This window comes from Pantherophis guttatus, chromosome 13 (assembly GCF_059756535.1).
Source record: "Pantherophis guttatus breed Tessera chromosome 13, ASM5975653v1, whole genome shotgun sequence".
Classification (NCBI taxonomy): Eukaryota; Metazoa; Chordata; class Lepidosauria; order Squamata; family Colubridae; genus Pantherophis; species Pantherophis guttatus.
Genome location: NC_142075.1, coordinates 4,403,183 through 4,416,363, shown reverse-complemented (window position 1 = coordinate 4,416,363; position 13,181 = coordinate 4,403,183). Strand labels below are relative to the sequence as shown.

The 13,181-nt window shown below is 48.8% G+C and overlaps 1 protein-coding gene across 1 annotated transcript in view; it reads left to right on the top strand.

Moving 5' to 3' along the window:
• The first annotated feature begins 561 nt into the window (after positions 1 to 561).
• SMAD3 (SMAD family member 3) overlaps positions 562 to 13,181 on the top strand; it is a 72,797-nt gene continuing 60,177 nt past the window's right edge. Inside the window, exon 1 of the mRNA XM_034435465.3 lies at positions 562 to 1,087. Within this exon, the coding sequence (XP_034291356.2) occupies positions 582 to 1,087 (506 nt within the window). The 5' untranslated portion in view covers positions 562 to 581. The remainder of the gene's footprint in view (positions 1,088 to 13,181) is intronic.

Here is a 13,181-nt window from a genome sequence, read left to right as displayed (position 1 = left end):
ATTTGACCCCCTCTTCTTGGTGGCTGCCCCTCAAATACTGGAATACTGCTCTCATGCACCCTCCCCTCCCCCAGGCCTCCTTTTCTCTCGACTGGCCAAACCCAAATCCTGCATCTTCCTACGTTTTAGTCTCCAGGCTTTTAATCATCTCAGTTGCTCTTCTTGCACTTTCTCCAAAGTCACATCCACTTTTGTAACGTGGGGACCAGACCTGGAGGCAGGCGTGGCCTTACTGCGGCTTTAGTACCAAAGACTTGGCGGGATTTTGATCCTATGCCTCCGTTTATACAAGCGAGGATTGCCTCGGCTGTTGGGGCTGCCTCAGCACAGGGCTGGCCCGCGTTTCAGACTCCGAGGTCCCGCTCGCCCTTCCTGCTTCGGAGCCACAAGGGGTCCGAGAGCGACCCCGAGGGCGCCGTGCGGGGCGCGAGGGAAAGGCGTCTTGGGGCCGGACGCCTCCCTCCCTTCCTGCCGCCAGGCGGGGCTGGGTGGGGGGGGGCGCGGGGAGGGGAGGGGGGGCTGAGGGGCAGGTGGCCTCCCTCTGCCCCCGCCCCTTCGGAGGGGGCGGCCCCCCGATTTGCATGCGGCTCAGACGGGCGCCGGAGCGCGCCTTTGCGCAGGAGGCGAGGAGCGCGCCCAGCCGGAGGAGGAGCCGGGGCCGGAGCCGCTGCCGCTGGAGGCGCGTTGGGCGAAGTCGGCGGAAAGTTGGCGGCAGCGGCGGCCGCGTCCTCCGCTTTGTCCCGGGCCGAGCCCGCGGCCGTTGCTTGGCCGGGCAGAGAGGCGGGGCGGCCGGAGAGCGGGCGAGAGCGAGGCGGGAGAGCGGGCAAGGCGGACGGGCTGCCCTGGGCCGGCCTCTCCTCCTCCTCCTCCGGGCGCCGGCCATGTCGTCCATCCTGCCCTTCACGCCGCCCATCGTGAAGCGGCTGCTGGGCTGGAAGAAGGGCGAGCAGAACGGGCAGGAGGAGAAGTGGTGCGAGAAGGCGGTCAAGAGCCTGGTCAAGAAGCTGAAGAAGACCGGGCAGCTGGACGAGCTGGAGAAGGCCATCACCACGCAGAGCGCCGCCACCAAGTGCATCACCATCCCCAGGTAGGGCCGCCGCGGGTGGGTGGGGGGCGCAGGCAGGCTTTGTCCGCGGGCCGTCCCTCCGGGGCCCCCGCCAGGAGGAGGAGGAGGAGGCGGGAGGCTGCTGGCTTGCGGGGACCGGCCGGGGCTCCGGAGGAGGAGAGCGCCTGCGAGCACCTCCGCCCGGGAGCCTGTAGGCGCAGAGGCCGGCCGCGCTGGGCAGAAGGGGTGCGCGCCTGTGTGGGTCTCCCGTTGGGGCGGAGGCGACGAGGAGGAGGAGGCTGCGAAAGTCCCGCGGAGGATGGAGAGGCGCCCCGCCGGCAGCTCCGCCTTCGCCCGCTTCGCAAGAGCGCTCAAAGTAGGGGCCAAGAAAACCGAGGGGGTTAAAAAAAAACACAAAACACCTTTAAATGAGCTGCGAAAATGTTCCATCGAATTCACTTATATTCCCCTTTTTGGTTTGGTTTTCTCTACATTTCTTCCAAGGCTGGCATTGATTAGGAGATTGGGTTTATGCCCAAGCAGAAGAGTGCAGCAATTGCAGTTATTCGCCTATATCAGAGTTTCTCAACCTTGGAAGCTTGAAGATGGGTGGGCTTCGACTCCCAGAATCCCCCAGCCAGCCAGCAGCTACCAAGGTTGAGAAACACTGGCCCATATGAAATAAAGAGACCAGCAGATGATAGCAGTGACGCTTGGCAACATGGCACGAATGGCACCTAGCTTTTTTTTTTTTTTTTTTTGCTGAACCCCTAGAAACCTACTTCCCAGCAGGGCCCTTCCTGGCAGCCAGCTCCTCTCCTCCCGGAAAGTTTTTAACCCTGATTTGATGCTGGAGCAGCTTGTTCAGAAGTGACCAGGACCTGCCTGGCCAGACACAGCACAATTTGATAGAAGAAGGGCATATACCTTGCTGGGAACTAGGGCAGAGGATCCACCAGGGTTCAGTTTCCTGGGGGATCAGCTGGGGGTCTGCCCGAGTGGAGGGGATGAGCAGTCTTTGCTGGCTTCCGGCCCTGTCTGCAAACTGCCTGGAGGCGTCTGGGTGAGCTGCCTTGGAGACAGGCCGAAGTGGGGCAGAGGCTCTGATGGACTTGCTGTCTGTCTAGACCAGGAGTGTCAAAACTCGATTTCATTGAGGGCCACATCAGGGTTGTGTTTGACCTTGGGGGGCCAGGGTGGGCGTGGCTAGCTTGACATCACTAGTGTTGGGGGTGCCTGTGGCGGCCAGAGGGCTCTGCCAGAGAAAACGGGCTCCCAAGCTCCGTTTTCGGCTGCTACCGCTTCCTGCAATCCTCTGCCAGCAAAAACGGAGTTCGGGAGGGCCGCGGGGTTTTCACTGGCAGAGGCCCCATGGGCCAGTTCTTTGCTATTTCCAGGGCAGCCCCGCGGGCCAGATCTAAGCACCCCACGGCCCAGCTCCGGCTCCTGGGCCTTGAGTTTGACCCCCCCTCTTCTAGACTCCAGCCACTGGAAGAGCCTTCGGCTGAGTCTCTTCGGCCTCCATTGCTAGAAGGTCTCTGCACAGGGAGCTCCCCCAAATTGCCCTTTCTTGCTGGGATAATATTCGCAGAGGTCTTTTCCTTTCCTGCCATGGGCTGTGCAAAGGCCTCACAGAATCCCCGCTTGTGCCTTACATGGGAGACGATCCATTTCGAACTCCTGGAGCTTGAAGGGAGAATGCAGTTGGCCTAAGTTGGACAGGGTGGGGATTGTTCGGCCGGCCAAGTTGTTTCCTCATCATTTATTTTGGCCCTTCATTCTGGGTTCTTATAGCCGGGCGTGATTGCTCCAGTTCACGTGCGTGAGTAAAAAAAAACCACAAACATTGATTGGTTTTTCCAGAAACTGTTTGAGTCTGGAGTTTAAGTTTCATAAAAGTTTGTTCCTGGAGGGAGCCTGGACTTGCTTGCTTGCTTCCTTCCTTCCTTCTTACTTTCTTTCTTTCTTTCTTTCCTTCCTTCCTTCTTTCCTTCCTTCCTTCCTTCCTTCCTTCCTTCCTTCCTTCTCTTTCTTCCTTCCTTCCTTCCTTCCTTCCTTCCTTCCTTCCTTCCTTCCTTCCTTCCTTCCTTCCCTCCCTCCCTCCCTCCCTCCCTCCCTTCCTTCCTTCCTTCCTTCCTTCTCTTTCTTTCTTTCTTCCTTCCTTCCTTCCTCCCTCCCTCCCTCCCTCCCTCCCTCCCTTCTTTCTTTTTTCTTTCTTTCTCTGCAAAGCAGCCGTGTGGCCTCTCTTTAGCGCAAGGGGAAAGTTCTCAGGAGGCTTGTTTGTTTTCGTCCCTGCCTTTTGCTTTCCCAACGCTCTGTAAATGTGAATCTTGGCTGTCAGAGTGATTTAGGAGGGGACGGCTGGCTCACACAAAGAGGCATCTGTTGTCCGGGCCAGCCGGGGAGATGGGAGGCGAGGAGGGTCGGGCAGTGCCGAAAATGTTTCTTTTTTGAAAGACGGCTTCCAAGTGTCAGGGCAGGGTTGCATGCTTCTCAGGGTTGAGAGTCTCGCTGGGTAGAAACTGCCTTTTGCAGAGAGGCCGGATTCAAAATTGGGGGCATTTATGGCTGAGGGACAATCCGTCTGCCCCCACCCACCCACCCACCCCGCTCATTGTTCTCTTGCAGTGCCAGTTTATTTGTTTGGGGAGGGGCTGCTTTTCTGCAGAAGCTCATCTGGGTTTGAATTCTCCAGAAGGGACTGGGGGAGAACTGGCATGCCTCTGAGCCACAGCTTGGGTTAGGAAACCTAATTTCTTCATACTCCTATTAGTTCTCTCCTCCTCTCCTTCTGGAGCTCCAGGCAACGTTCCCAGCTCTGCCTCCTCCTGATTTATTCTCTCTCAACAAGGCAGGGAAGTGACCGGCCCCACATCCCTCGCGGTAAGTTTGAAGGTGGAGAAGGAACTGAACTTGTAGCCTCCGGGTCCTTCTTCTCAACTCTCACCTCAGGCTGCTCTCTGGGTCTTGTGCAAACTCTTCTCAAGAAAGCTCTTTTCTCTTTCACGAGGTCCTTCTGCCTGCCTGCTCAGAGGTCCCCGCCCGGCTGATCCCTTTCACAGCCCTCAAGACCTTCCTGGAATGTTGTGTAAAAGGGATGCTGTCGTTTTTGCTCAGTGGTGGAAATGCCCTCCGCAGGTGGCAAGTCCCCGTGGATTTGCTTGGGCCAAAAGGGCCGCTGTGTGAACAGACATGGGGAGACTCTGGTTTTTGTGGAAGACTTTCCAAGGACAGGACCAGAGGTGGGTTGCTCCCAGTTCGGCCCGCTTCGGGCGAGCCGGTAGTGATGATGATGTGACGTCAGTGAATGGTTCTCTATGACTGTGAGCTGGGCCTTCCCGCTGCGCAGAAATCTAATGCGCTTGCGCAGAATGCAAGTTCTGCACACGTGCGATTGAAGCGAGCATGCATGCGGCAATCGTGCGCAAAGCGCATGCGCGAAGAGAACCGGTGGTAACACCAGTTGGAACCCACCACTGGACAGGACATTTTTCCATTCCACCTTGTAGACCCAGGTTTGTAGACCCAGACTGTCGTGCAGTGGAGGTGGTTGTGCTGAAGGCTTACCCTGGTGGGAAGTGTGCCTGTTGTTTTCGTTCCCACCATTTTTGTGTTCCAGGCCTTCGGTGCCCTTTCAGCTTATATAACCCGTTTTACGGCATAAGTGGATGGCTGGGTTCGGAGAACAAGCTAAGATCCTGGCTGAATTTCTTGCAACAGGTTGAGACACCAGCTGCGCGCTGCTTGGCATTTAGCTCCTGGCGTCTTCCAGGTCCTGCAATTTCATCGCTCTGCTGTTGGCAGTGCCGGAGAATTTTGTTACTTCTGTATTTATATAAAGGAGTGATGGATTAGAGTGGAGTTCTTTATGAATACAGACACTTAAAAAAATAACTTCTGGAAGGCAGTCAAGGACCCTCTTGCTACACTGGCGTAACTCATTCTGCAGAGTCCTTCTGTTGACTTCTGCAGTTAGGTAATCACTGCGGAATAATCAGCTCTCTGATGAAATGTCTGTGTTAAATGTAGAACTTGCAATGAATTTTTAAGAATTACAGCAAGTGAAAAAAGATGGGGATATGCTGTGGGAATAATACTGCAGGCTTCAGTCTTCAGCATCTAGTCAAACCCACAACTTGGCTTTTTAACATCTGGCCTAATGAGAAAGTCAGGAGTTTTCAAAAACCCGAATACCTTTTCTGAACGTTGAGTTGGCCTCAGGAAGAAGGCATTGCCTGAACAATGGTTTTTGGAGCACAATGGCTAAATTTGTATAGTAAAGAGAGCATTTTAGCAAAATAATCTCTCCTCCGGCTGAAATGTTAGATTTCTGAAATGTTTCCATCACTGTGTACTGATAGTCCTCAATTTAGGACCAATCATTGAGCAACCGATCTGAGGTTACAACGGCCACCCCAAAGGGAATTTATGGCCTGATTTCAAAGTTCCAATGGCTGCGTATCCAACCCAGTCACATGATCAGATTTTGGGCCCTTGGCAACTGGCTCGCCTTTAGGGCAATTTGCAGTGTCCCATAGTCATGTGACTGTGAATTTGACTTCTATTTCTGGCATTTGCTTCCAATTTATGGCCAAAAATGGCCATTGGGTAAAACGGATTTGCCTAACAACTGTGACATTTGCCTATTGACTATTGCATTCACTTCTGCATTCTGGTCTTAATTACAGATATAAATCAAGGACTATCTGTATGTATCAGGGTTGAATCTACAAAAAAAGTACAGGAGAACATGTTAGAGCAGGAGTGTCAAACTTGATTTCATTGAGGGCTGCATCAGGGTTGCATTTGAAGGGGGGTGGGGCGGGGGGGCGTGGCCAGGGTGAGCGTGGCCAGCTCAACGTCACTCATCTTGGGGGCGCCTGTGGCGGCCCGAGTGCTTTGCCAGCGAAAACGGGCTCCTGAGCTCCATTTTCAGCTGTGACAGCCTCCTGCAACCCTCTGCCAGTGAAAACAGAGCTGGGGGAGGGGGCATGTGCGGCCCTTGCAAGCTCTGTTTTCAGCTGGGACAGTGTCCTGCAACCCTCTGCCACTGAAAACGGAGCTTGTGGGGGGGGCGCACACAGTCCTCCCGAGCTCCGTTTTCTCTGGCAGAGACACCGTGGGCTGGTCCTTCGCTGTTTCCAGGGCAGCCCCGCAGGCCCGATCTAAGCACCGCAAGGGCCTGATCCAGCCCCCAGGCCTTGAGTTTGACACCCCTGTGTTACAGCATTGGGTCTCAAAGTTGTTTCATGTTGATTTGTCCTTCAAGAATATCCACTTCTAGAGGAAGAAGCAAAGTTGGCTCTTAAGGAAGGCAGAGCCATTTCAGAAATAATAAGATAAATAATAAGATAAAGGCTTTACAAATCCTTAGTAAGACCACACTTGGAATACTGCATCCATTTTTGTCGCCACATTACATTCCACATTCCACATCAAAAAGATGTTGAGACTCTGGAAAGAGTACAGAGAAGAGCAACAAAGATGATTAGGAGGTTGGAGGCTAAAACATACAGAGAACGGTTGCAGGAACTGGGTATGTCTAGTCTAGTGAAAAGAAGGATTGGGGTGACATGATGGCAGTGTTCCAGTATTTGAGGAGCTGCTGCAAACGAGGGGGCCAAGTTGTTTTCCAAAACACCAAAAGGCAAGACAGGAAACAATGGATGGAAACTAACTAAGAAAAGAAGCAACCTGGAACTAAGGAGAAAATTACAGATTACAGATTAACAGAGTTGGAAGGGACCTTTTGTAGGTCATCTAGTCCAACCCCCCGTCCAAGCAGGAGACCCTACACCATTTCTGACAGATCCACCAGCCTCCAGTAATGAGAAGCTCCCACAACTTCTGAAGGCAACTTCTCTTCCATGGGTTGATTGTTCTCACTGTCAGAAAATTCCTCCTTATTTCCAGGTTAAATCTCTCCTTGTTCAGTTTCCATCCATTATTCCTTGTCTGGCCTCATTCCTAAAGGAGAGAGCAATCAACCTATGGGATAGCTTGAAATTGTGGGTGCTCCCATCAGTAGAGGCTTTCTAAAAGAGTCTGGATAGCCATTTGTCTGAAATAGCATAGGGTCTCCTGCTTGAGCTGGGGGTTGGACTAGAAGACCTCCAAGGACCCTTCCAACTCCATTATTCAGTATTCTGTGTTCCAAACAACCTCTGCAGATCAGACTGAAGCCCCAATTTAGATTATCAGCCATCTGTTTCCACAGCAACCAGTTTTGATGCCTCCAAACAAGGTATTGATGAAAATTACTTCCTGCATTTGAATTTCCTAGCAATGACAGAGAAGAATGTTGTCCTGGCCTGTGAATGTTATAAAGCTAGAGTGGACAGTGGCTCTACAGTTCAATGAATCAATCCATGATTTGAGTACCCTCTGGACAGGTGGATTTCCAGAATCCTCCTCACTCAGCATAGCTGTTGCTAAATAGATTGGGAGTTAAAAGTCACAGATCTGCTGAGTGTCAAGAGCGATTGGAGAATTTGGGAAGTTTTAGGTGCAGACCTCGATGTCCTTGTATCAGAAATGCATGAGGCTTAGTTCTCTTTCCACACTCGTGCAGCGTGTGCCGTTTACACCAACAGCTTTTGCAATAGCAATGGACTCTTAAGCATTTCTGCAGGAAATTTGAATTGTCCAAATAAATATTTCATCCTCACTCGCTTTGAAGCATTGCTGGATTAAGAGGGGGAAGTGTTGCAGGGCCGTCACAGTTTGTATGCTTTGGCAACAAAAGCAGCAGATGGCAAGGAACCACAGAAGCTGCTGGCCGGAGGTCCCCCATGGACCTACCTTGTCTTTGCAGGTTTAAACTAATGCTTGCTTTTCTCTGGATTCCATTTTTGGCAGACCCGATGGCAGATCCTAAAGCACTGGACTTTCAAATTTAGAAGTAGGTTGCATCTCAGTTATTTTAAAGCAGTGGGGAAAAAATGGTGGTTGAGAATCATTAGACTAGAGCAGTGCTTCTCAACCTTGGCAACTTGCAGATATGTGGACTTCAACTCCCAGAATTCCCAGAACTCTTATCGGACTGTAGGGGAGAGGTGTACTAATGCTTTGGGTGTCCCATTAGAGCAGTGTTTCTCAACCTCGGTAGCTTGAAGATGGGGGGACTTCAACTCCCAGAATCCCCCAGCCAGCGCTGCTGGCTGGGGGATTCTGGGAGTTGAAGTCCCCCCATCTTCAAGCTTCCCAGGTTGAGAAACACTGCATTAGAGCTAACCACAGTGGTCTGATGTAGGTACAGACCGTCGTCATTTAGGAGCCAAGGATGTGGTTATTAAGCAAAGCAGTCGTTAAGCAAAACCGCAACTGTGTTTACAATCTCACTTCAGCTTTCCTTTGCTTGACACTCTTGCTAAGGTCATCAGTGCAAGGATTGGTTGAAAGGATATTTTTTCAAACAGTCATCGGTCATGCCAATGGTGTTGGTGAGCGAGGGAGGTGTTCATTGTACAGCCTAAAGCAGATTGAAAGAGATATTGTTCTCTGGCAGTAGAATTTAAGAAATCATCGTTGGGGAGAGCAGTAAGAGGAGGTGGTAGTAGAAGTGGAAAAGAATGGAGTAGCAAGCACTGAGTAATAGTCTTTGAGTGCTTGTGTGTGTGTGTGTGTGTGTTGCCTAGGAACCTGTATGGTTATGTTGGACCTCTGGTGTTTTGGAGCCCACCGACTTGGGTATTCTTAAAAGAACCCATGACTACCCCTTCCAGGAGGTCAAGCAGAAAATGATCCAAAGCCAAAAAAGCCAATGCAATCCTCAATTGAATTAACAAAGGGATACAATCAAGATCAAGGGAGGTATTAATACCACTCTATAAAGCCTTAGTAAGGCCACACCTAGAATATTGCATCCAATTTTGGTCACCATACTATAAAAAAGATGTTGAGACTCTAGAAAGAGTGCAGAGAAGAGCAACCAGGATGATTAGAGGACTGGAGGCTAAAACATATGAAGAACGGTTGCACGAACTGGGCATGGCTAGTCTAGTGAAGAGAAGGACCAGGGGAGACAAGATAGCAGTTTTCCAATATTTGAGGGGCTGCCACAGAGAGGAGGAAGGGGGTCAAGTTATTCTCCAAAGCACCTGAAGGCCAGACAAGGAAGAATGGATGGAAACTGATCAAGGAGAGATTCAACCTGGAAATAAGGAGAAATTTTCTGACAGTGAGAACAATCAACCAGTGAAATAGAAGTTGCCTTTGGAAGTTGTGGGAGCTTCATCCCTGGAAGCTTTCAAGAAGAAACTGGATTGCCATCTGTCAGAAATGGTGTAGGGTCTCCTGCTTGGGCGGGAGGTTGGACTAGATATCCTACAAGGACCCTTCCAATTCTGTTAATCTGTAATCTTTGCTCAATAAGTGGGCCAGACCAGAGACTTACCTGAGATAACTTGAGCGCTGCTGGAAGGCAAGTTGCTGTTCTCCCACAAAGTGGCCTTGAGCTTTTTGGCATACTTAAGGCAGCTTGGCAGCGTCGTGCCCTTCAACTGCCTTGGGCATGAAATGCCTCCCCTACATATTTAAAGGATGAGATTTGCACAACACAAACCTCATTACAGGAACAGTGTGTAGACCTTCTGGCAAGCACGTAAATCTTGATTTTAGAATAATTTATCACCAGTTGATGCTCTTTGCAACGTGGAACAGTGGAACACGGGCTGGCAAAGTTCTCCTGAGGTCAGTGAGAGTTGTGCAGTCACTGAGGTTGGACAAAATCTCCTTCTTGCCATGACTTATTCCCATTTTCTCTTCTTATTCGCCTCCCTTTCTAAAGTTCCAGTGGTTGTAGAGGATCTTCTGTTCCTCAGTAGCAGAGGTTTGTCCAGGCATTTATGGGTGATCTATGTATTTTTTAAAAAACTTATTAAGCTGGGAAGGTGATTCTGGAGGAGAAACTGGTGTTCCTCTGGAATTAAGGTCATATGATAACATCCTTAGCAGTCCTTGAATGAAGAGGCTGGAACGAAGTGTTCTTATCCACTTGCTGCTTGGCTTCCAAGCAAGTAAAGAGAAGAAGCGTCTTGTGGATTTCCCCCCTCCCCCCCTTGTGCTGAAATGCTATGGAAGTGCTTTGCATATGCAACTTTGAGGCTTACCACATCCACCCCCACATTCAGGGAAGGGTGCAGGACTTTCCCAGCGCTCCATCATGTCAATTCACAGCGCAGATAAGTCTCGAAATCATGGCATAGTAACCATTTATTTTCCAGGGAAAGGCTGTGTGTAGACACATCCCCAATACAAGAAGTGCTTTGTTTAACTGATAACCCTAAAAAGCGGGTAGCAAGAAAATAGCACAAAGAGTTTTGTGATGCATAGAACAGTCATGAAGCCAGAGGCTAACTTGGGTTTGTGTAAGTTGGGAAAATGGGTGTCTTCTTTTATACAACGGTGGGAAAATTTGACTAGATCTTCTGTTCAAATTCTAGAATGTGGGTGTTAAATCAACATCTGGTACAACTTTGCTAAAATCAGCAGGACTTCTGTTGACCGCAACTCTTGTTGATTTCATTGTTCATTCTTAAAGATGAGAACATCCGAACCCAGCATTTTGCATTTTATGTTTTTCTTCATATAAAGCCACCTGAACTAAAGATGGGCAGAAGAGCTGTTGATGGGCTTTAGCAGGCCATCCAACGGATAAGTTGACTGTCAGAAACTGCAGATTGATACTGTCCGAAGCAACAGTGATCTCTGTGCTGGATTTTCATATTGAGTTCATTGATCGATTCGTCTTTATTTTGAGGGTTTCTGTTTATTTTGTTTATTTTGAGGGATGGAAACTAATGAAGCAATCTAGCACTAAGGAGAAATTTCTTAACTGTGAGAACAATCAACCAGTGGAAGGCTTTGCCTCCAGAAGTTATGGGTGCCCCATCACTGGAGGGTTTCAAGAAGAGACTGGACAGCCACTTGTCTGAAATGGTATAGGGTCTCCTGCTTGAGTAGGGAAGTGACCTACAAGGTCTTTTCCAACTCTTATTAGTCTAGATTCAAGTCTATGTTTCTGGGAGCAACTTTTAGCCAACAGATAAGTTGACTATCAGAAACCACATATTAATATTGTCAGAAATAACATTGATCTCTATCCTGGATTCCCATCTATAAAGTGGCATTCCCTGCAAGGATGCAACTACAAGGGATCTAGTTAAGGGATCCATCACTCCCTGTACCTTGAATTTTGGCTTACCCTCATCAATGGTGTTTTACTGGACCACCAGATAGCTCCCATTGACGTCTCATTTCAAAGGTCCAGCTAAATCTTTCACCAAGCTTCCAGTCATGATTTGTCCACCATGACTTTCAGGCTATGATGCCGGATTATTGAATTCTGGTTTATGGTGATGTTCAGCCTGGCCCAAACTAGGTGTGCTTGGAAATTATTAAAATAAGTTACTCACAGATTGTTTGCCAATATGCCAATCCTTTTTGTTGTTCTTCCATGGTAAGATAATTTTGTTTTGAGTCATATTTGATTGGGAAATCTGAGAAATTGAATTATTTAAATCCTAGTTTATTGAGCATATAATTCATCATACTGTGAATCAAAGTGAGAACTTATGGTTGATTAGTGTCTTGATTGTTTTTTGTAGCTTGGATTTATAAACTGAGATATGATGATCTAAGTAGGCCATTTTAAATAATAGACTCTAGTGTGTTATGTATGGAAAGAATTTAGGATATGAATTGAATTGCTCATTTGAGTTTGACTCAGAGATCGAATTGTCTTTATTTTGAAGGATTCTGTTTCCAGGAGCAACTTTTAGCCATCTTTAGGTGGTGGTAAGTCAGCTGACTTTGAATTCTAGTTAAAATCATCCTTTTTACAACCAGGCATGGGCTACTTTGTCAGGCCTTGACATTCCACAGATTTTTTGTGGGAAACCTTAACTGCTCTCCCTCCTGGCTCTGTATTCTGTTCACCCTTATGTTGAATTTATGTTTTACCGACAAAGAAATAAAGGTAGAATAGTATAGATCTGAGGACGCGGTGGCTCAGTGGCTAAGATGCTGAGCTTGTTGATTGAAAGGTTGGCAGTTCAGCGGTTTGAATCCCTAGTGCCGGTGAGCTCCCGTTACTTGTCCCAGCTTCTGCCAACCTAGCAGCTCGAAGGCACATAAAAAAGGCAAGTAGAAAAATAGGGACCACCTTTGGTGGGAAGGTAACAGCGTTCTGTGCGCCTTTGGCATTTAGTCATGCTGGTCACATGACCACGGAGATGTCTTCGGACAGCGCTGGCTCTTCGGCTTTGAAACGGAGATGAGCACCGCCCCCTAGAGTTGGGAACGACCAGCACATATGTGCGAAGGGAATCTTTACCTTTACCTAGTATAGATCTATTTCAAGCTATTTAGCTCTCATCAGCTAGCCATACCCTTCTGGGATTCGAACGTGGCTACTTGCATATTAGGTAGATGTATTAACCTCAAAGCCATGGGCTCTCCTCACTTTGTCGGCTATACCAGGGGAAGTATCATTTTTTATCAGGGCAACCTGGTCTACACAATTATAGTCAGTCGCTTTTGCAAAGTGAGGAGAGCCCGTGGCTTAGAGGTTAATACATCTACCTAATATGCAAGTAGCCCAGGTTTGAATCCCAGAAGGGTATGGCTAGCTGATGAGAGCTAAATAGCTTAAAATAGATCTATACTAGTCTCCCTTTATTTCTTGGTCAGTAAATATGAATTCAACACAAAAATAATTTGTTGCGAAAGCGCCTGCCTGTGAAGGCTCCTGGATTGGGGCTAAAAGGCGTAAGCGGAAGCAGTATGCTCCATCCCAGAATTCACCCTTGTGTTCTTTGATGTGGACCACTAGACCAGTGTTTCTCAACTTTGGTAGCTTGAAGATGTGTGGACTTCAACTACTAGAATTCCCCAGCCAGCTATGCTTAATGGAGAATTCTAGGAGTTGAAGTCCATACAACTTCAAGCTACCAAGGTTGAGAAAAACAGATTGCTTTAGATTTAGATTGCGTTTCAAGACAGTTGAACCAAGGAGGAGTGGGACCCATTTAATCTTGAATAAGGTCTCTCCGATGTTTTTTATTATCCATTTATTTATTTGTATCCTGTCTCTATTATTTTTACAAATAACTCAAGGTGCTGAACATATCCAACA